This window comes from Malaclemys terrapin, chromosome 3 (assembly GCF_027887155.1).
Source record: "Malaclemys terrapin pileata isolate rMalTer1 chromosome 3, rMalTer1.hap1, whole genome shotgun sequence".
NCBI classification, from domain to species: domain Eukaryota; kingdom Metazoa; phylum Chordata; order Testudines; family Emydidae; genus Malaclemys; species Malaclemys terrapin.
The window spans coordinates 129,465,892-129,487,585 of NC_071507.1; the positions used below are offsets into that span (position 1 = coordinate 129,465,892).

General features: G+C 42.3%; 1 protein-coding gene across 3 annotated transcripts in view; it reads left to right on the forward strand.

Annotated features, from left to right (window-relative positions):
• HACE1 (HECT domain and ankyrin repeat containing E3 ubiquitin protein ligase 1) overlaps positions 1-21,694 on the forward strand; it is a 140,630-nt gene that overhangs the window by 47,877 nt on the left and 71,059 nt on the right. For all 3 annotated transcript variants that reach the window (XM_054023183.1, XM_054023181.1, XM_054023182.1), the window contains exons 12-18: positions 4,395-4,714; positions 7,023-7,091; positions 7,814-7,901; positions 11,807-11,918; positions 12,014-12,111; positions 12,313-12,400; positions 14,173-14,322. In XM_054023183.1, the coding sequence (XP_053879158.1) occupies positions 4,395-4,714; positions 7,023-7,091; positions 7,814-7,901; positions 11,807-11,918; positions 12,014-12,111; positions 12,313-12,400; positions 14,173-14,322 (925 nt within the window). The remainder of the gene's footprint in view (positions 1-4,394; positions 4,715-7,022; positions 7,092-7,813; positions 7,902-11,806; positions 11,919-12,013; positions 12,112-12,312; positions 12,401-14,172; positions 14,323-21,694) is intronic.

Sequence of the window (21,694 nt, forward strand, 5' to 3'; positions counted from 1 at the left end):
GAGTTCAGGATGTGGGAGGGGGCTCCAGGCTGGGGCAGGAGGTTGGAGTGCGGGAGGGGGGTGAGGGCCCTGGGGTGGGGCTGGGGATGAGTGGTTTGGGGTGCAGGACTGTGTTCCAGGCTGGGACCGAGGGATTTGGAGGCTGAGAAGGGGGATCAGGGCTGGGTCAAGGGGTTGGGGTGTGGGGAGGGTCATGGGTGCAGGCTCCAGGCGGCGCTTATCTCAAGCTGGTCCCGGAAGCAGCGCCATGGCCTACACTGAGACGTGGCCAGGCAGCTCTGCACACTGTCCTGTCTGCATGTGCTGCCCCTTCTCCAGGTGCCATCCCTGCAGCAGTAGCTCAAGGTCCAGATTAAAAGGTCCGACAGGCCGGACGTTGCCCGTGGGCCGTAGTTTGCCAACCCCTGCTTTGAACACTTAAATAAAAAAAATGGCCACAGTAATCTGGCATGGAGAGGTGTAAAGAGTTTGGATAGACCCTGAGCATGGGCTGACATGAAAAAAGCTCACATTTTGAGGGAAGAGAATAGCTTTGTGATCTTACTGGAGGCATAGTTAAGATTCCATCCTTAACTCACTACAACAGACCTAGCCAAGCTTCATTTAAGAGATTCCAAAGGTATTAAAAGTGGATGTATTACCTGTGTCATGCAGATGATAGAATTCACTAAGAGTCAGCCCCTCTTTGTAGGTGAAGGAATCACTAGCTAATTAAAACTCACTGCTTGATTATACCGAACTTTGGCTGTGCAAAGAAATTCTTTGGTTAATATATATTTTTTGTTTAGAAACCCAAGTTTGAAGGAAATCCCTCTTAACTCAAATTAAGTTTACCTGTGAGAAGCCCCTTTTCTGTTTACTTTGACCAGGCTCTAGTCTCCTCTCCATTATATTCCATTGAATACCTCAAATTATTTCAGATTCAAGGTCCCACATCACATTGCAGCTCTAATTTGTCAGTGATAGGCATGGATGGCTGCTTTGAGGTAGTCATTAGAAAAGGATCAGAACTCCTTTGTTCTGCATTGTGTGTTCAAACTCATTGTAGATTACCTTTGCTACCTTGTAAACTGGAGGCAATAATTGGTCCAATAGGACCCTAAAAGAGCAAACTATCTTTGAAAAAATCATACAAACACTACATCTGCTTATTCTAAATGTTTCTCCCTGCAAGCATGCTTCTGTCTTACATTGCTTAAGTCATAGCCAGTTTGCTTTTATCTGCGTCTAACACTGGGATTATTTTAAGACTGTAGAGCTCAATAAACTTGGCTAGTAATTCCAATAAATCCTAGTGTGATCTGCATACTTCCAGATTTACAAATTAACTGTATTCCAGGATACTTGGATTTGAGTCATGTCCTTGAGAGTGGGCATCTTCTAAACCGGAGATCAAATACCTCTTTCCTGGTCCGAATTCAGTTCACATTGGATTTAGTTCATCTTATTTCAGCTAGGTACTAACACAATGCAATCCAGTTGAGTGGTGGTAGTATATGCAAGGTTAGATGCCTCATCCATGGGTGAATTATAAATTGTGATGGTCTTATTATTGATTAAGCCTTAAACAGCCCAAAGTTGATGCTGTTGACCAATTTCCCTGTGCATCCAAAGCAATATCCTTTAAGAGATCACTAGGACAAATAAACGTTAGACATGCTAAGCCTGAATTGTGGCTTAGTATCTTTAGGCTTCAGTGCCTGTATTAAGTTTTTAATCATCTTGTTCTGCTGATTTTTTTTTTTAAAGTCTTTGATTTTTTTCTGATACTTTTGTTAAATATGAGAGTGTACTAATGAACTTCTTTGCATAATCTCCCTCCTAATCAGAGAAGCCTGTAACATTTGATTCCCTCATTTCTAGAATCAAATTATGATTATTTGTTGTCATACGGCTATTGCTTTTATGGACTAGTGTTTCCCTGCTCTAAATCTTTTTAAAACTAAAACATTTGTCAGGTGGGTGGAAGGTATTGCTGTATACTGCAGCATGAGAGCTGGGTTTGATTTCTGGCATTCCAGGTCAGTAGAGCAGTGGCTCTCACCTTTCCGGATTACTGTACCCCTTTCAGGAGTCTGATTTGTCTTTCGTACCCGCAAGTTTCACTTATTTAAACGACTTGCTTACAAATCTGACATAGAAATACAAAAGTGTCACAGCACACTATTATTGAAAAAATGTACACGTACCCCTGGTTGAGAACCACTTTAGTAGAGAATGAAAGTGCTGCACAGGCAACATGAATAGGTTTAAGAGAAGGGGTAGTGCCATGTGTTACTGAATAGTAGCCTTTCTGGACACGCACAGAATAAAAATGATGTGACTCAAAGGATGTTTGATATGTGTACTAGAATCATAGAAATGTAAGGCTGGAAGGGGCCTTGAGAGGTCAAGTACAGCCCATTGCGCAAGGAGAAAATGGAGATCAGTTACTCTTTTCTGATTCATATTGGTTATAGAATAGAATTAAATTCATTCTTGTCATTATAGAATGAAGTGTAAGGTCTGCGTTTTTTAAAAGCAAACTAAGTCGGTTTCTTCGTGGCAATTTCAACTAAGTCATCCTGCTTAGGCATGGTTATTAATGCTGGCATAAAATGTAGACCACTTTGGAAGTGTGTGTGGGGATTCACATTTGATAAGTCATAATGTTGAAATAGGAAAACAGGAACTGAAACTGTCTTGACCACAGCTCTGAATACAATCTGAATGAATTTGGGGTCAGACCTCCAGCAATACCAATTTGGTGCCTGCAGGGCATAATGGAACAGAGAATTAAAAACAGGAGTCCTAAGAAATCAAGAAGGGTGTCTGACAAGCATCTGAAATACTTAAGAGAAAGCATGCTTTAGACATGCAAGGCTAATCGAGGAAATGCCTACCTAGCTTTCTTTCTGAGTATATATGTTAAGCATACAGCTACTTTTTAATCTGACTTTTTTCTGTAATTCAGTAAATCGTGTTTTTAATTACAACATTTAATTCTTATATTTTGTGGTAAAGTCAGTCATGGATCCTTGGAGGGAAGCTAACCTTCTGATCTCTTGTGAGAAGTAATTGCAGTAAAAATGACACCTATGTTGAAGCACTTAGTTGAGGTGACCCCCAAGAAGTGTCATCCGGATACTGTTTTGTCAGCATGGGTACAAAGAAAACGGATATCAGTAAGTGGCAGGAACAGAGTACTGAAGTTAAGGGGAGAGGTCCAGATTCCACTTCTCAAGTACAACAGAACCCTGTTTATCTGACTCTCCCTGAACAGGCTCTCCCCATTTACCAGACAACCAGGACTCCAGGACCAGAAGCGGGCGATTTCTCCTGTGGCCGCTAGATGGTGCTGCAGCATCACATTTACCCATTTTCTGGTTTTTCCGGAATTTTGATTATCTGATCTGGTCTTGGTTCCAGTTAGACCAGATAAACGGGGTTCTATTGTACCTCTGCAATAACGCTTTTAAGGGGGAGAAGGGGTGAGATTATAATACATGTGTGCGTACAAAAGCTGCCTTACTTATTCCATACTCTTTCAGTTACACCTCTAGTGAACTGTGGTCTTAAACAAAATAGATACTAAATATCTTGTCCTGTAAAAAAAATTAAACTGCTCTATGAATCACTTTGCAAAATAGTGAATGAGATTGGTTTTTAAAGGGCAGTGGGGAAACTTGCATAATTATTACCAATAAACTTGTTTCTAGCCAGTGAAATTGATCATATTAGCAATATGAACTCTGAGACGCTCATGATACTAGCAGAACTACTCCTAAAAATATTAATTTTGGTCCTGCTCTGGCAAACTTTATGTTGATGGTCAGTGTGCTTGCATAGAGCCCTGTTGACTTAACTGGGGCTTTGTATTGGTGCTGGGGTCCACCTGATTGGAGCAGCTTGCTTAATCTAGATATAAAAAAGAACAGACTTGTTCAGATGTCTAACATTTCAAATAGTATATGCAGAATTGTTAGGACTTGAATTTCATCTGTCTGTCTCACTGCCTGACCTTAGCAGTTAGGATAGCACTACCTCTGGTCAGTAGTGTGTACATAGCAACTGCTTGACCAACATGTATGTGTGAGTTTTATAAATTAAAGTTGGTATAAAACACAAGGTGATCATATATCTCTTCTTTATCTACTACGTGATTCCCTTTTCCCCCGCCTTTCTCCTTGGTTTTATGTGGGTTTTTTTAGATTACTGTATGGATATGTGAAAAGATTTTACGTGAACAAATACTTGACTCCATCTATGAGATGAGCTTTATTAGAATTTAATTTAGCAGCTTCACCATTTGCATGGAAGTCATGCTGTACTTGTCTTTGTTTATGGTGTGATCTTATTTCTAATATTCACAAATATGTCCAATTACATTTTTGTCATTTCCTTGTGCATTGCAGCCGCTGGAATTACTCTGGCACTCATTAGATGAATGGCTAGTTCTAATAGCTACAGAATTGATGAAAAACAAAAGAGACTCTGCCAACATTACATCCATTTTACTAAAGCAGAAAGGGCCAAATCAGCCTGCCTTCAACGCTGCAGGAACTGAGAGCAGAGAAAAGCTATCTACTGACACAGGGGATTCAAAAGCATATGAGGTTGCCAGGAAGCAGGAAGCTTGTGCAGATTGCCAGGATGTTATCTCGGTGACAGCAAACAGGTTGAGTGCTGTCATTCAAGCGTTTTATATGTGCTGCTCCTGTCAGATGCCTCAAGGGTAAGGAGGATTCTGCTCATTATCTAAAATTTTATTTTTTAAAATTAGTCTGATTTCTTGTGAAAATATGAATGCTGACATATTAAACTAACGACAATCAAGGGATTGCTCTGTGCTTCTTTCATTTGTTCAAGCATTTTATTATTTTTCATAACGCTTCTAAACAATGCAGCAGACCTTCCTTTTCATAGTGTTGCTGCTGTCTCATGAAAACTCTTGGTGCAATTCTGCTCACATTGAGTATCTTGAGTAGTTTTTGCCTTTTTTGTCGTATTACATGTGATAGTTATGGGAAAACATGATCTCCTGGGGTTCAACTACTTCCACTTTATATTCCACATGTGAAGTCCTCCCTAGTTTCACATAATTGTCTTCATAACTGCTACTATAATTTTGATGTCAGAAAAATCAGAACTGTCATTTCATGCAAAAATAAGCACCAGCGGCAGAACTCATCTGACTTGATGTTGCAGAGAATTGTAATGGGATACAAAACCTTTCATCTCTAGGTCACGCCCACTCTGAATTCAGTCCCAGGTTAGCAGACACTAAAAATCTGTTACCACATGACATCTGTTCTAATGGCCCAGGTGAAATAGATTGGTGGTCTCAGTCCAATACCTAGTGAGTAGACAAGGGTCTCCATTATAACTGAACTCTTCTTGTTAATCTATTTGACATAAAGGATTGAACTTGTCTTGATAATATGCTACTTGTCCTATAAGCATAACATTGTTGATGTTAGTGGGATAGCGTAAGAGAGCTTGTACTGCTGCTCCCTCAGTTTTTTCTAAGGCTAGAGTATTTCATTGTATAGTATTGTCCATGCAACACTTTTTTCACAAACTCAAATCTCAAAGAAGATGCTTCTGCTTTCATAAATGTACTTAGCAGTAGGAGTAATAAAAAAAAAAACAACTTCTTGTCTAACTCTAAAAGATTAGATTTGAATCCAGAGGATATTCCCAACAGAACAAAATTAATTGAAGTCTAATCAGTTGCAGATGAGTTTTCTGACACATTGGGTAACGTGTCCCTTTTTTTTTTTTGAAGTTGAGAAGGGAGTCAAACTTTTACAGTCTCCAACTCTTTCTAAATATTGAGTATATTTTGGAAAATAGATTAAAGAAAACTAGAAAAATAGGTTTCCCCCTCTAAGTGAAGATTATAATTACACACAACTTTTAACCACTCAATGGTTAGCACAATACTGAATGTAGATATAAGGTACGCTTAAAAACATATAAACTTTTAAAAGTATTTGATATATTTAAAAATAACTTCCTCTTAACTGCCAAGACCTGAAGTTTCAGAACCATTCTCCTGCAAGAACTGATAAATCAGAAGCCTAAGGCAGTGTAAAAAGATGCAGTTCCCTAAAATGTTTGAGGTGTTTCATGTCATCACCTCTTGCTGGAGAAATACAGGTTTCTGAGATCAGGTGAGGGCAGGTGAAAGGTAATGATCATGTTAATATCTTTTGGCTTGGTCTATACTACAGACTTACGTTGGTATAACTATGTTGCTCACGGGTTTGGAAAAACCACATCCCGGAACGACGCAGTTATGCTGACCTAACTCCCAGTGTAGACAGTGCTATGTCAACAAGAGGGCTTCTCCTGTCAGCAGAGTTACCACCTCTCGGGGAGGTGGAATACCTACCGGGGGCGTAGGTATCGTCTCCACTAAACGCTATAGTCATGCAGCTGCAGTGCTTATGTGTAGATAAGGTCTTAGTATCTGTGTTGTATTAAATGTTTTCGTTCACCTTCAGATGTTAATACCTTTTGAGATCTAGGTTAAACAGTTAAAAGCTCCACTTAAAACATTGTAATGTTAACATGCTCTGTATATTTAAATATAAACTCAAGATGTTAGGTGCTCTTAACATTATAGTAGAAAGGATGTATGCTAAATTGTATCATCCAATGCATGTGTTCCCACCTGCATAGTAAAAGAAGCAAAAGTCCTGCAGAAAAAGCATGTGATGATGCAGTTAGGCTGTAACATAAACCATATGCTCAGGAGAGCAGTTACCAGTCAGGCTGCATGGCCAGGCTTTGACACTTGACACTTCTTGCCTTCTTGATTGCTTTACATTGCATCCTCAGTTGTGGTGTTTTAATCTTCTAGTACATCTAATTAATTATATACTTGAAAAATCCTTTACTGCAACATGATACCGGGATTACGTAGGATTTTTTTATTTAAAATTACAAGGTTTGTTGTACAATCTTAAATTCTGCTTTCATTTTATTTTCATTGAACAAAATTATTTACAACTGAATACATTTTATTTGTATTACAGGATGACGTCACCTCGTTTTATAGAATTTGTCTGCAAACATGACAATGTTCTTAAGTGCTTTGTTAACCGGTAGGCCATCAAAAAATTTAATATTTTTATTTGACTAAAATGTTAGTTACAAATTCATATTTAATTGTGATTCAGAGGTGTGTGTTTGCTGGGTACATTCCTGATCCAGCATGTCTTCATATACATCTAACTATGCACATTAGTAGGCCCATTGAACTCCGTGGAAGTACTCTTGTGCATAAATGATGTATGTCCACAAGCATTGCAGGAATGAAGCTTAAATGAGTGCATACCTAAGCAACTCTTCTATATGTTTCATATCCCAAAACTTGTCAAGAAGGAACTAGAACTATTGGTCTGTGAGTAGGTGCCATCTCCTACCCTGCTGCAAACATAGCCCACACGACAGGCCAAATTACCCTCCCTCTCCCAAAGTTTTGGTTTACTCACCAAAGGAATGCTGAATGAAACATACGGCCTAGTTTGTCTTCTCCTTATGCTTGGCTGCTTCCAAAGTTCCTCTGAGGATTGCTCAGTGTGCCCTTGTCCTCTCTCTAGAGAGCCTCTTTAGGTGAGGTGAGGTAATGCAAGCCTCTCACAAAGTGAGGCAGGAAAACACACTTTATGCAATGTCAGTGTTTCTTGAAAATATCCTATAATTTTTGTTTTGTTAGACTTTTTTAAAATACCTTTTCAGGTATGCTCAGTTCTGTCATGAGACTTTGGTTAGATCTGTGCACCTGCAACTAGTAAACTTCCAACTTAAAACTTTTTTTTTCCAGAAACCCCAAAATAATTTTTGACCACTTTCATTTTCTTCTTGAGTGCCCTGAACTGATGTCGAGATTCATGCACATCATAAAAGCACAGGTAAATGTTAAGCACTTTTTATTTATATCTTTAATACAAAACTTTTTTTTTTTTCATTTGCACATCCATAAATTACTGATTAACTCTACAGCGTGAAGGTTAACTACCTCTAGTATTTGAGCTTAAACAAATAGATTGATATTTGCCAGAGTGAACTTTTTATTGGCTATCTTTTCCATTTAAAATATAACTGAATTACTTTGAGGACAATTGTGACTAACTGTTTCTGGCCTATAGTTGCACAATAATTAGTCTGAGTCTTCAGTTTATAATTCTGCTATAGCTAGGGTTACCATATTTTGTGCCTCCAAATGGAGGACACTCCAGGGGACCCCGGCCCTGCCCCCAGCCCCGCCCATGCCCCCGCCCCAACTCCGCCCCCTCCCCAAAGTCTCCGCCCCCTCCCCTGCTTCCCGCGAACATTTAATTCGCGGGAAGCCTGAAGCAGGTAAAGGGGGGGGAGGGAGGAGGTGCGGCCTAGGCTGGCCCCCCCGCGGCTCCAGCCTGGGTCGGCTCGGGCCCTGGGGTGCCGGCCGGCCCCGGCCGACCACACCCGGCCCGCCCAGCACTGCCGGCCGGCCCCTGGCGGCCCGGCGCACCCCCCGGCCCCGCGACCCCGGACCGGCTCCCGAACCGGCCCCCCGGCTCGGCGCACCCCCGCGGCTCGGCGCACCCCCGCAGCCCGGCGCACCCCCCGGCCCCGCAACCCCGGACCGGCTCCCGAACCGGCCCCCACGCTCGGCGCACCCCCGCGGCTCGGCGCACCCCCGCAGCCCGGCTCCCGGACCGGCCCCCCGGCTCAGCGCACCCCGCGGCTCGGCGCACCCCCGCGGCCCCGGACCGGCCCCCCGGCTCAGCGCACCCCCAGGCTCCGCGACCCCGGACCGGCTCCCGGACCGGCCCCCCGGCTCGGCGCACCCCGCGGCTCCCGGCTCGGCGCACCCCGCGGCTCCCGGCTCGGCGCACCCCGCGGCTCCCGGCCCGGCGCACCCCCCAGCGGCCCGGCCCGGCGCACCCCCCAGCGGCCCGGCTCCGCGGCCCGGCGCGACCCTGGACCGGCTCCGCGGCCCGGCGCACCCCCGCGGCCCGGCCCGGCGCACCCCCCAGCGGCCCGGCTCCGCGGCCCGGCGCGACCCCGGACCAGCTCCGCGGCCCGGCGCACCCCCCGGCGGCCCGGCCCCCGGCACCGCGACCCCGGCCCGGCCCCGCACCGGCCCGGCCAAAGAGGCCCCGGCCGAGCCCTCCCTCCCTCCTGATTTTCCCGGACATGCCCGGCTTTTGGGGATTTCCCCCCGGACGGGGATTTGAGCCCCCAAAAGTCGGACATGTCCGGGAAAATCCGGACGTATGGTAACCCTAGCTATAGCTGCTCACTTCAGTCAGATATCCTGTTGCCGGGACATTCTCTTGCTCTCTGTAGAATATCTCCTACCACCTGTCACATGCCATCTGAGGTTAAAACACTTGGGTATTATTGCAATTGCTTGCTTTCTTTTTTGTGTTCCAGAGAGTTAAGTAAAAAGGCAGGAAACAAAACCCAGTACAATCAGTGTATTGCTGCTGCACACAAGGCCACACATGTGAGCATTGGCTGCAATGTGATCATTATCCAAGTCTGCACTAGTACTGCTAGTGGGTGGTTTGTGGGCAGCACTTTGTTTCATTCAATCTTCAACAAATTACACAAGAGAGCACCTTTACTTCTGCGGATAGTCTGATTTCCTAATATTCTCTGTAGTTCTGCTTATTAGAAAGACCTATGATAAGAAACCATTTTTGTTGGTCCTTTAGACCAGTTTCTCTAAAGATTTGCTCAAATCCTAAGAAGACATGTAGGCTAGCTCTGGGCCATGCTGCCTGAATAGCAAAAATCTCTTTAAAGAAATTCTGTATTTTGAAAGTTGTAAAGGTCTGGAGAGAATTCCCCTCTCCTCGATAGTCCACAAAGCAAAACGTTTATTTTAAGAACTTAAGAGTTTATGAACCCACCTCCGTTGCCATGTGACTAACTTTTCAGGGTAGGGTGTGAAGTTTGTGCTAGCTGTCAGTCCCCTGGATGATTTTCAGTTCTGTTCCATATTGTACTCAGCCCAGCCCCATATGCTGGTATCCTATCCACTAAAGCAAGTAAGGGCACGTTCTGCTTCCCCCAAGTAATAATCAATGGGGAGTTGAACACACCTTTTGTCAGGCCTTGTTCTAAGCAAAATCCCATAACAGTCACCACAATTGTTTGAATGTCATGAGTCAAACAAGATGGAACTACGCTTCTGGTGAGATCTGCTGAAAAACATGTAATTTTGTATGGATTTCTAGGGAATCCTGGCTGTTTCCATTTCCATAGGTCTTATTTGCTATTGAATTAGAGGTCTCAAAAGTACTTTGAATTACTGTAAATCATACCTTTCATTATTGCTGTTATTTTAATGATCGTATTGACTTTTCTATCAAGGGAATTATACTTGGTTTTTTGTTTGTATCTTAAAACTAAAAGTAGAAGCTGTTCTAAGATAAACCTGCAATGGTGGGCAAAACACCAGATGAATAAGGATTTAAAATATTCAGTTTCTGAGTCAGTGATTCTCATGGTCTCTGGAGTATCAGGGGACTCTACAATAAAACATTCTGAGAATCGTGGGTCCATGAGACTTTTTCCTTTATTAAATGGAGGAAACAGAGAATCATTGCCCTAAATGAGGAAAACCTCTTTCATTAAACAGCTTCTTAAAAACCGGAGCAGTTTCAGATTAAGGCCTTGTCTCTGCTACATAATTTAAATAAATTTGTAACCACTTAGCGGCGTGGTTGGCCATAAACATGATTTGTCTCCACAACTCACTGTTCACAGTCAGCTGCCACAGTTGATAACCTGAAAACCAACAGTGTGGTGTTCTGCCAGATACCTAGTTTGCCATATGATTGTCTTCCTGTAATCAGTTCTGCATTTTTTCCGCTATCCTGTGTGGAAAGGACCTTTAAGCTTGACGGTGTAATTGGTGAGGCCAGTTCTCTTTCCCTGAACACATAATCCGCATTGCTGCTTCTGGCATTTTCTCTAAGCTTTCTGTCTGCTGAGATGTGTGAGATAGCTGCCCACATTTCCCAGAATGCACTGATGCAGATAGCATAGTAAGTGCACATACACAATTGTATTTTAATTATGGTTGTGAGATAGAAGTGACGTACTGAAAGACAAATATATAACTCGGTCGCATAAGTGTCATGAACTGGTTACAAAAGCATGGCTGTACTTGTAGTATGGTCATGGCCCAAGTTGGGTCAAAACCAAACCAGACACATTGAATTTCTCTCAGAATTGAAGAAAATAAGTGACTTTAAAAAAAAAAAAAAAAACCAAACCATACTGAGTTTGCTTACTTTTACAGAAGACCTTTTCCATCATCCTATTCAGTGAAGTCATATTATTGTCAGGTACTATTGATTATGGCCTCATTAGCATAGAGGATCAATGAGGAATAAGAATGGAAGCATATGTTTGTGTTAATATGCTAAATAGACAATGTGCAGGATAGTTTCAAAGAAAATATTATTCATGAGAATTCATTATTGAATTTAAAAGTGAGCTAATTGGTTGCAAATGTATTCAATTACAGATCTAACATTCAAAGCGTCTGGACATAAGCGTTTGAATTGTTAAGTGTCGTCTTTCCCAAATGCAAAAATGAGCTATACAAAATGTTTGTGTATTCTTTTAGCAGGATTAGTGCTTGATTTTGCTTTCATTTCCTTTGTGAAATCTTGTTGAAATGTCTGCTAATTACTCTTTAATGAAGTCCCTCACTGGAGCTTAATATTTAAAGTGAATTTCACAGAATGCTTTGATTATTAGCCTTTAGAATGATTGAGTAATATATTGGGCATGTTTCACCTGTTTTGTTTTGTAGCCCTTTAAAGATCGTTGTGAGTGGTTCTATGAACATTTGCACTCTGGACAACCGGATTCAGACATGGTGCACAGACCAGTCAATGAAAATGATATCCTGTTGGTTCACAGAGGTATTACACTACAAGGAGAAGGAGTGCATGTATAAAGTGCATAATATTTTTGTGATTACTTTAAGATATAAAATTAACTAGTGTTTCATATTTAGATTCTATTTTTAGGAGTAGCTGTGAAGTTGTGTCTAAAGCAAATTGTGCAAAGCTGAAGCAGGGGATTGCGGTGCGATTCCATGGCGAAGAAGGCATGGTAGGTAAAACCTTCATAAACAATTTTTTGATATGCATATAAATATAATTTATATCAATTCTAACTAAAATTTGAATCTAAATGAAGTTTTAACAATACTCTCATACTTTTGCTTAAGGAATATATTTGGTTACTTATTTTGTTCAGCTATTTGTTAAATTAAATTTCTTTGTGCTGTATTTTTATCCTTTTGACATGTAGGGTCAAGGTGTGGTACGTGAATGGTTTGATATCTTATCCAATGAGATAGTTAACCCAGATTATGCACTCTTCACCCAGTCAGCTGATGGTATGTTGGTATCTCTTGTTCTTCTAACTTTATGAACATTTGCTGAAGCAAAATTTAATCTAAGGAAAAGGTCCGATAAGTTATTCATAATATAAACCATTATCAATTAAGGTATAATGGTCAGAAAAAGTCCTTTGCTAATAAAGAAATAATGTGCACTGTCCATTAACTACAATTGATAACTAAGCAACTTTTATAAGTTGACGTGTTGCTGACTGACTTGCCAATATTGCTCTTTCTTTGACATGGGTGGAGAAATTCTATTTTAGCTCCTTTTGAGTTCCCAGTTTAATCTTCCTTTCATTTTCCTGGTAGCAAGAAGACATACCTCACGCATCAGCAGCAGGAGGGTGCTGTCTTTCCCCTTGCAGTTACTTGTATGTCTGGGCTGGTGCAGGCAGGATATGGGGAGTTTTTTTCTTCACCTTTTGACATCAGCCCCACAACTGGTTTCTGCAGTAAAAACAGCTGTTTATCTCCCTGGAATTGCTCTTCAGTGCCTGACTTCTTGTCTCTTGGGTACGGAACAGATTATCTAGCCGCAAAGCTTTTCTCAGAAATAGGGATTGTCTCTCACACACCTTCTACCAGTTTCTTAGGAAACTGCAAAGAGAACTCAGCCAGCAAATGTTGCATCCTGAAGAGCTGGGAAAAAGGGTTTAGGAAGGTGTGTGAGAGAGACTGAACCTTCTGTCACTACGCTTTAAATAAATGAAAAGGAGTGGTTAGGCTCTAATCCTGCAAACACTTAAAGTATTTTCACAAATTTAGCCATGTGAATAGCCATGGAACTGCTTATGTGAGTAAAATGATGCCTGTGCATAAGTATTGTCGGGATTGGGGCCTATATGTAGTGGCTCATTATTACCCTTATGATGAAGGCATAATTTAGAGTCATCCCTGATTATCTATTAAAATTCCATTTTAACCCATTTGTTTCCTAAATCACTTTAGTCCTGCTGAATGTAGTACAGAAATTACAATCTGAATTAGAATATGCTTAAAAAAAAAAAAAAACCCGAACAAATTTTTACTTCAGTTTTTCAGATAATCAAACAAGTAGATTAATTACTTAGGTAGAAGAAAAATAGCTTTGAAATAGACCACAGATGAGTACAGCTACATTTAAGCAAGTTGTTTGGCTCTAATTATAGTCTATTGAACAATGCACACTAATTCTAAAAATCTGGAGAACTTGCTTCAACTTTTTGTTATGTAGAAAGATACTGAGAACTTGAGATTGTATAATTAAGATTTAATTATGTAAAGGAACATTTCCTCCTACTTTTTCATAGTGTCGGACCTTGCCTATTGTAAGTTGTGTCCGAGTTTTGGCTGTGCATGTTTTATATTCGCTCTGGGTGGCCTTTGTACTTTAATTCCAAACCAGCAAGAATGTAAATATTTCTGATAAATATTCAAATTTTTGTCAATTCAATAGATTGTGGCCCTGGGAAATGTAATTTTTGTTCGAAATGTAAGAATGTGTGTGTGCATCTGTTGCAGTTTTAATAAGTTGCAAAAAGTAATTACAAATTTTATCCTGTTTTTGCCTTTTGATTTTTTTTTTTTTTTATTTTGGTCACACCAAGAAAATAGATCTATCAGAGAAGAGGGTAATGTGGGGGTGTGTTTATGTTCTTGTCCTACGAACAAATTACAACCGTTGAATTTATTTGGGAGGTTCAAATTACAGTAAAAATATATAGGCTGCAGTTGTAAGATATGGGCTAAAACTATGACTAAATATAATAGCACCCTTTATTTCATAGGAACAACCTTCCAGCCAAACAGCAACTCTTCTGTAAATCCTGATCACTTGAACTACTTTCGATTTGCTGGACAGATCTTGGGTTTAGCTCTGAATCACAGGCAGCTGGTCAACATTTACTTCACAAGGTCATTCTACAAGCATATTCTTGGTATGGTTCTATTAAAATCCTGTTTTAGACAACTAATTCATTTCAGTAAATGATATAAATGATGTGGCTTGGTGGTACAGTTACTTATGCACTAGGCTTTCATCTTTGGTGACCTATCGTAAAAAATGGTGGATGAGAAAGTGTCTTTTTTTTTTTGTACATCAGAATTACAGCACAATACAGCATGACTGGCATTCTCTGAAGAAAGGCTTAGATTGGAAGTACACTGGGCACTTCTGTGTGGGGAAACTTAGTAGAGCAACTTTTGCACTATATCAACTGGAGCAAATAGCTAGTCCTTAACTCTTATTAACCAATATATGAAGCTCACTTGTGGATTTTTCTTAAGAAAAAAATTAGTGCCACTGCTATAACCCCTTTAAAGTGTAAATCTATAAATTAGTGGCCATTGCCTCTTTGTATTCGATTGTCTTTTTAAAAACATTCTTAGTTCAGAGACAAGAAGTACAGGCATTATAGCCAGCAGGTTCATTAGTTTTATCATGTAATAACACCCTGTTTGATATTTATTTAAATGGTACGTTCATTCTAGACCTTGTTTTCCATGATTTGTAATTTCTCAGATATGTTCTGGTCTGAAATTACTTATGTTCCTCAGCCTAGAAGTATATGAGACCTTTCAGGAATTCTGACAAAAATCTCTTCATAGTGGGTCCTTGAACTCTAATTCAAACATTTGGAGTTTTAACATAAAACTCTATCCCTCAGTGAGGGTGCTTGGTTTGATAACTTTGAAAAAGATTGACTAAGAAGTTTTTCCAGTGAATGAAAATAGTTTCTCTCCTCTCTTCCCCCCCCCCCCCCGTCACCCCCGCTTTGTTAAGACAGCATTGCAAATTTATCAAGGAAACTTGCTGGATATGGGGGGGAAATCTACTATTCCACTCTTACCATAAATGCCCATATGCATACTCAGGTTCTCATCACATAGCACCAAAGAAAATCTGTATTTTTTACCACCACCAATATTAACAGTTCCTTCCCCTGACAAATTTATTACTTTTCCGTAGTGGCTCATTGGTGCTGCTACAGTAGCCTTCTCAGCCTTTTTCCTTTTCAGTGGAACTATTTGAGTCATCATTTAGAATGTAATGTAAGTTTGTGTCCTTTCTATCCTCTAGAAATCTATAAAAATTCTAATAGAAAGGAGATTATTCTTGCTCAAGTTTTCAAAGAATTTCATACCAATTTCTATAGTACCCTTTTGGTTTCACCCACCTTAAATTTTTGGGGCTTTTTCCATAAGAGTCTCATGACTGCCATAGCTGCCTGTCCAGCAAAACCTCAAGTCTTCTCCATTGAGACACTAGGCTTCTCCCAAAGATTGCTCCAGATGCAACAGCACTGTTCCAGTCCCCAGAAAGGTGCTGGAGTTCTGCTCTAAGAACTGCTGATGTGTTTGGCTCCTCCCTGAGGAACAAGAACATATCTGTTCTTCTTTGAGGACCTCTGTGCAGTACCCTTATGGGGATATGTTGTCCCTGGCATTGAGCTGCAGAACAGCCAGAAAACCAGGGTCCTTTGGGGAGCGCATGAGAAGTCTTGCATGAGGGTGACTTAATTTCCCTACCCTACATATGAGTGCACCCCCTAAGTGCCTCAGGTCTTTTGCTGCTGCCACTGCCACAGAATGCTAATGGAACTTGCCTTCATGATCCCAGGGCTAGATCTTCCTCTATCCTACCTTAATATCTTCTTGTAATTAGTTGGCTTAGAGTAGTATAAGGTAGTTTGTTGTAAATATCCCTTCCCTTGTCCCAGATACCTTTTACCAACACTGTGTTGGGCCATGAGGTCTCATAAGGGCATCAAGAGATATGCCTCCTGCCCAGTGATCATACCAGAGACAGCAAGCACCAGATGAAAGCACCTATGTCTGGCCGAGACCCACTCAGTAACTGAAGATACAATTTGCTGCCGCGTCCCTCCCTGCTCTAGAAGGCAGAGTCATTTCAGGCTCTAGGCTCATCTAGCTTCTCAGTGTGCCTACTGCCTTGATAGCCTGGGCTAATTGATGGTGCAGAGACCCCAGCCTCAGCACAGAAGTCTTCCTATTCAGGACCCATGATGCATTTTACTGCTCTAGCCTCAGTGCCAGCTTTTTATCATGGGCTTGAGACCAGAATCTCTTTGGCCCCATGCTGGGAATGAATCCTTCACCTAGCACCAAAGATCAAGTTGGCACCACCTTAAAGGTTTCCTTAGTCCCAGTGTTAACACAGGAAGTGCCCATCTTGCCACCTGCTCCTCACATGATGATTTGGCACTCATTCTATTCATCCACTGATGCCTCTGCCTCAGCTCTACAGGGGCATTCAGGGAAAAGGAAGGAGAAGCAGCACATCTCCTCATGAGGCCCAAAAAAGAGAGAAAAGGAGTTATTGTCTCTCTCTTGTATTCTCTGACACACAAGTGCCTCAAAGATTCTCAAATGGCATCTCTTTTCCATGCTTCTGTGGAGCCGGACATCTCAGCACCAGTTAACTTGGATTTCTAACCAGTTCAGATCCCAATAATACTTTGACTCTACTGGCCACCCTACAGCATGCTTTTCCATTGCTTGACTCTGCACTGAAACGTAATCCTCCAGTCCCAACCCACAGGTGCCTCTGAATATCTAACCCCTTTGGAGAGGAACTTTACACGGTCCCCAGAATTGATCTCAGGGCACTGGACCTCTGCTCTTGTCTTAGGTCCAGAAGTCATGGAAATCTACCATAGGCTTTCTTCAACTACTCATGTGGCTGTACATACAGGACTCAAGACCCTTTTGGAGGCTGAGACCAGTCCCGGCACTGACTGTGGCACTAGTTCCAATGCCCCATCTGGCACCAGGCCCCCACTTGGCATTGATGCCCTCATAGTACCTATCATTCATCCAGTGCCAAAACAACCTTCCTCATCAGCACTGATGCTGCCACGGAAGCCACTAGATGTACAGGAAGACCTATCTATTGTGACAATGCAGTTCTGGCGGAACCCAACTGAGAGTGTCAACTCAGGACAAATTGCTCAACCAGGGCAGTTACAGCCCAAGGCTGGGTTTTTTTCCACATCTAAGGCAAACCAAACCAGCCAGACTAAGAGGACTTCGGTCTCACCCCACTGGCTAACCACAAGTCTCACAAGCAATCTCCTTAGACACTCCAGTTTCCCAATATTACCACCAGTGCCACTCGTTATGGGGACAAATGGTTATGAAAACCAATACCCAAGTAAAAGAAAAAGGTTCTCCTGATCCCAAAGGACCAAGCCCCAGACCCAGGTCAATATACAAATCAGATCTTACCCACAAATCACGCTGTTGCCAATCCTTTAGGATCTAAAATCTAAAGGTTTATTCATAAAAGGAAAAAGATAGAGATGAGAGTTAAAATTGGTTAAATGGAATCAATTACATACAGTAATGGCAAAGTTTTTGGTTCAGGCTTGCAGCAGCGATAGAATAAACTGCAGGTTCAAATCATGTCTCTGGAATACATCCCCCGCTGGGATGGGTCCTCAGTCCTTTGTTCAAAGCTTCAGCTTGTAGCAAAGTTCCTCCAGAGGTCTGAAGCAGGATTGAAGACAAAATGGAGATGAGCCTTATATAGTCTTTTCCAGGTGTAAGAACACCTCTTTGTTCTTACTGTGGAAAATTACAGCAAAATGGAGCCTGGAGTCACATGGGCCAGTTCCTGCATACTTTGCTGAGTCTGAAGGCATATTTGCCTTCTCTCAATGGGTCCATTGTATAGCTGATGGTCCTTAATGGGCCATCAAGCAGGCTAGGCAGAGCTAATCCCAGTTTGTCTGGGATGTCACCCAGCAGCATAGCATAAATTTGCCATACAGACAGTATAGAGCCAATATTCATAACTTCAACTACAAAACTGATACATACATATGGACAGCATAATCATAACCAGTAAACCATAACCTTGTCTTAGACACCCCATTTGACCCCCTTTATACAAGATTTGGGTGCCACTACAGGATCTTGGTTGCAACAATGATCTACATGGTCCCAGTTTATGTCAATAACGTCACACCTATATCTAAGGAATGGGATGAGACTCTTTCAGAGTAACCATCTGAGTCCCCTTTGGAGGAACATACAGATGGTACCTTTCATGAAGACCTAATTGGTGCTTCATCTGTTTACATTCCTGACAATCAGACTGTTTCAGGGGCTACTGGGAAGAATGGCAGATACACGTCAGCTGCAAATGGGTCATGGCACCAGAGATATCCAATCCCCTGTTTGACATATTACAGGTACAGACTAGTGAGAAGTAGTATCTGTCTCTTATTCTTTGGTGGGCTGAGGATGACAGAACTATTTGGCTATCTCCTTTTTCTTCCTTGCCTGTGTCCAGGTGAACAGATAGGATATACACTCTGGCAAACAATGGACATCAAACAACTTTTTCCAGCTAATTCCCTGATGGTGTCTGCAGCATTAGAGAAAGTTAAAGGTGGCAAAGTGTCTCTTTCCACTCCTAACCGAGGGATGTAAGCTGGATGCTTTTGTCAGGAGAGCCCACATGTCTAGACCTCCCAAATGGCTGACTACTAAACTATCTTGTCCTTCTGCAGTTACACTTTGGGGGGCCATGAGCCCCATCTTGGAATCTTGACTGGAGGAACAGAAGGAAGTAGTTAAGTCCTTGGTCACAGAGAGTTGTATGCTCACAAGACACTCTTAAGACCAGCATATGATGCCTCAGACACAAGTGCAAGGAAAATGGCTTAGTTTCTCCTCCTACAGTTTCTGGTGCATGATTACTTTGGATCAGTGGATAGAGGACACCATTGATGGTGGATACTCCATCCAGTTCTGCACCAGGCCACTTCACCATTCTCTGCCATCTCATGAGAGAGTCCTATTGGAAAAGGTGGATTCCCTCCTCAAGAAGGGAACCATAAAAGAGTTTCCATAGGAATACTGAGGGAAAGGATTTTAACACCACTGTTTCCTGATTCCCAAGAAGAGTTAATTTCTGAGGTCCATTCTGGATCTCACAAACCTCAACAGATACAGAAGAACGTCTCTTCCATTTCCCTGATTCCCGGGGTCACATAAGGAAGATCAGGTTGGACAGAGCAAACATCATAATAATAGCTGCAACGTGGTCTTGTTAGCACTTGTATCCAGATCTCCTGCTGTAGGCGATGGTGTTGCTTTTTCATTGGCCTCTGTCCCCAGGCTACTTGTCTCCACAGCAAGGAAGGATTCTTCATCCTAGCATAGAGACGCTCCACTTGGTAGCTTAGAGGTTAGATAACCTGGGACTAATGTGAACAGTTTCTGCTTTCAAAGATCTCAAACCATTCTCTTACAACTTTCACTTTGAAATGTTATAAATAAAAATGGCAACTGTTGTCTGGGTGGCTGACAAAGCACTCGCTAGATCTCAAGCTGAAGTTCCTTCAGTCTTTGAGTACCTTTTACACTTAATCTCAGGATTTAGTAGTCTTAGCCTTTCCCTGAAGGTCCACGTGGCAGCAATATCTGCTTATCAGAATGTTTTGTTAAGGACAAACCCTTCTTTCACTTTGCAGGTTCCTTAAGGGCATATTAAATGTTCCACCCCCTCGCCAATTAGAGAGTCCCTGTCAACACGGGATCTAAATCTTGTGCTAGTAAAGCTAATGGGACCCTCTTTATGAGCCTCTCGCTCAGACTTCTCTCAAGCATATATCAATCAAAATGGCCTTCCTGATAGCAGAGGTAATTGGTAGGAAGATGAGCAAGTGAGCTTAGTGCTTGGATCACCGCTCCACCCTATGCTGTGCTCATGAAGGACAAAATCATCCTGAGACCACATCCCAACTTCATGCTTAAGGTAGTCTGATTTCCATCTATCTAAGACCTGGGCTACACTTGCAAGTTACAGTGCTGTAAAGCCTCCCCCAGCGCTGTAACTCACTCCCCGTCCACACTGGCAGGGCACTTACAGCACTGTATCTCCCTGGGTACACCGCTGCAGGTACTCCACCTCCTGAGAGGAATAACAGCTGCAGCGGAGTGGTTACGACTCACGGGTGTGAGTGTAAACGCTTGCAGCACTGTACAAATCACCTTGTCAAGTGGCCAATTCTCTCCATTGTTGTGACCCGCTGCAGGAATGCGGAAGTACCGGTTTCAAAGCTCATACCACAGAGAAAAGCAAACAATTTGCAGTTTGCTTTGAGTGAGTAAATGAATGAGCAGGGGTCCGGGAGTTCGGAACTTGCAAAATAGAGAGCTGACATGTTCCAAGAAGCACTCTCTCCCCTCACACTCCCTGTCACAATCCATCCCACCCATGCCCGTTTTGAAAAGCACGTTGCATCCACATAAATGCTGGGATAGCTGCCCATAATGCACCACTCACAACACAGCTGCAAATGTTGCAAGTGTGGCCACGCCACTGCGCTGGCAGCTGTCAGTGTGGATAGACTGCAGCGCTTTTCCCTACTCAGCTGTACGAAGACCGGTTTACCTCACAGCGCTGTACAGCTGCAAGTGTAGCTAAGACCTTAGTCTGTTTCCTTTCTAACACCTCATTCCCACCAAGGGGAAGCAGGTCTCCATACACTAGATATAAGAGGCTACTGTGCTTTACCTGAAAAAAACTAAGCCCTCCCACATACTACAAATAACCTATTACCAGACACTCTCACAAGACTACATGTTACTATGTTCCATACATCATCTTAGCTAGGAAAACAGTACCTTATTTGAAGATCCATTCCACAACCACCACCTCAGTGTCAGTGGCCCATCTTAGGCTGGCTTCCCCTGGTGGAGACTTGCAAAGAAACTGTTTGAGAATTCAGTGTACACTTTCACCAGATGCTTCTCCTTAGACTTAGCATCATGCTCCAGTGCCCGGTTTTGTGTAGCAGTTATATGGTCCATATTTAGCTAAGAACTCCTCACCCACTATCTACCTGGTTGAGCCATGCTTGTTAAACTCCCATAGGTGAGAAGCATATAGGTTGGTAACTACTGTGGTTAGAGAATTAGCTCTCTGTATTCAAGCTACTGGCCCTCCTTCCTCTTTGCCATGGAGTAACATCAGGACACTGTAGTCTGGAAGAAGGAACTGGGGCAATTCCTTATGTAGCGTAGGTTAGTGATGTCACTCATACATAAGAACTCTTGTGCACCTGCCAGTGGAGGTGGTTTTGCAAAGTAGCTTGACACCAGGGGTGCCACATTGCAGTGAACTGTACAGAGGTAGTTCTTGAACACTTACTGGTAAGTAATCTTTCACATTACTGTGCAGGCAGAGAAGAAAGCTGGAACTAAATGTGAAAGAAATTTCTTTGGCTCTGGCTATGACTGTGCAATAGGCAAGGAGTGACCAGGGCTGAGATTGGA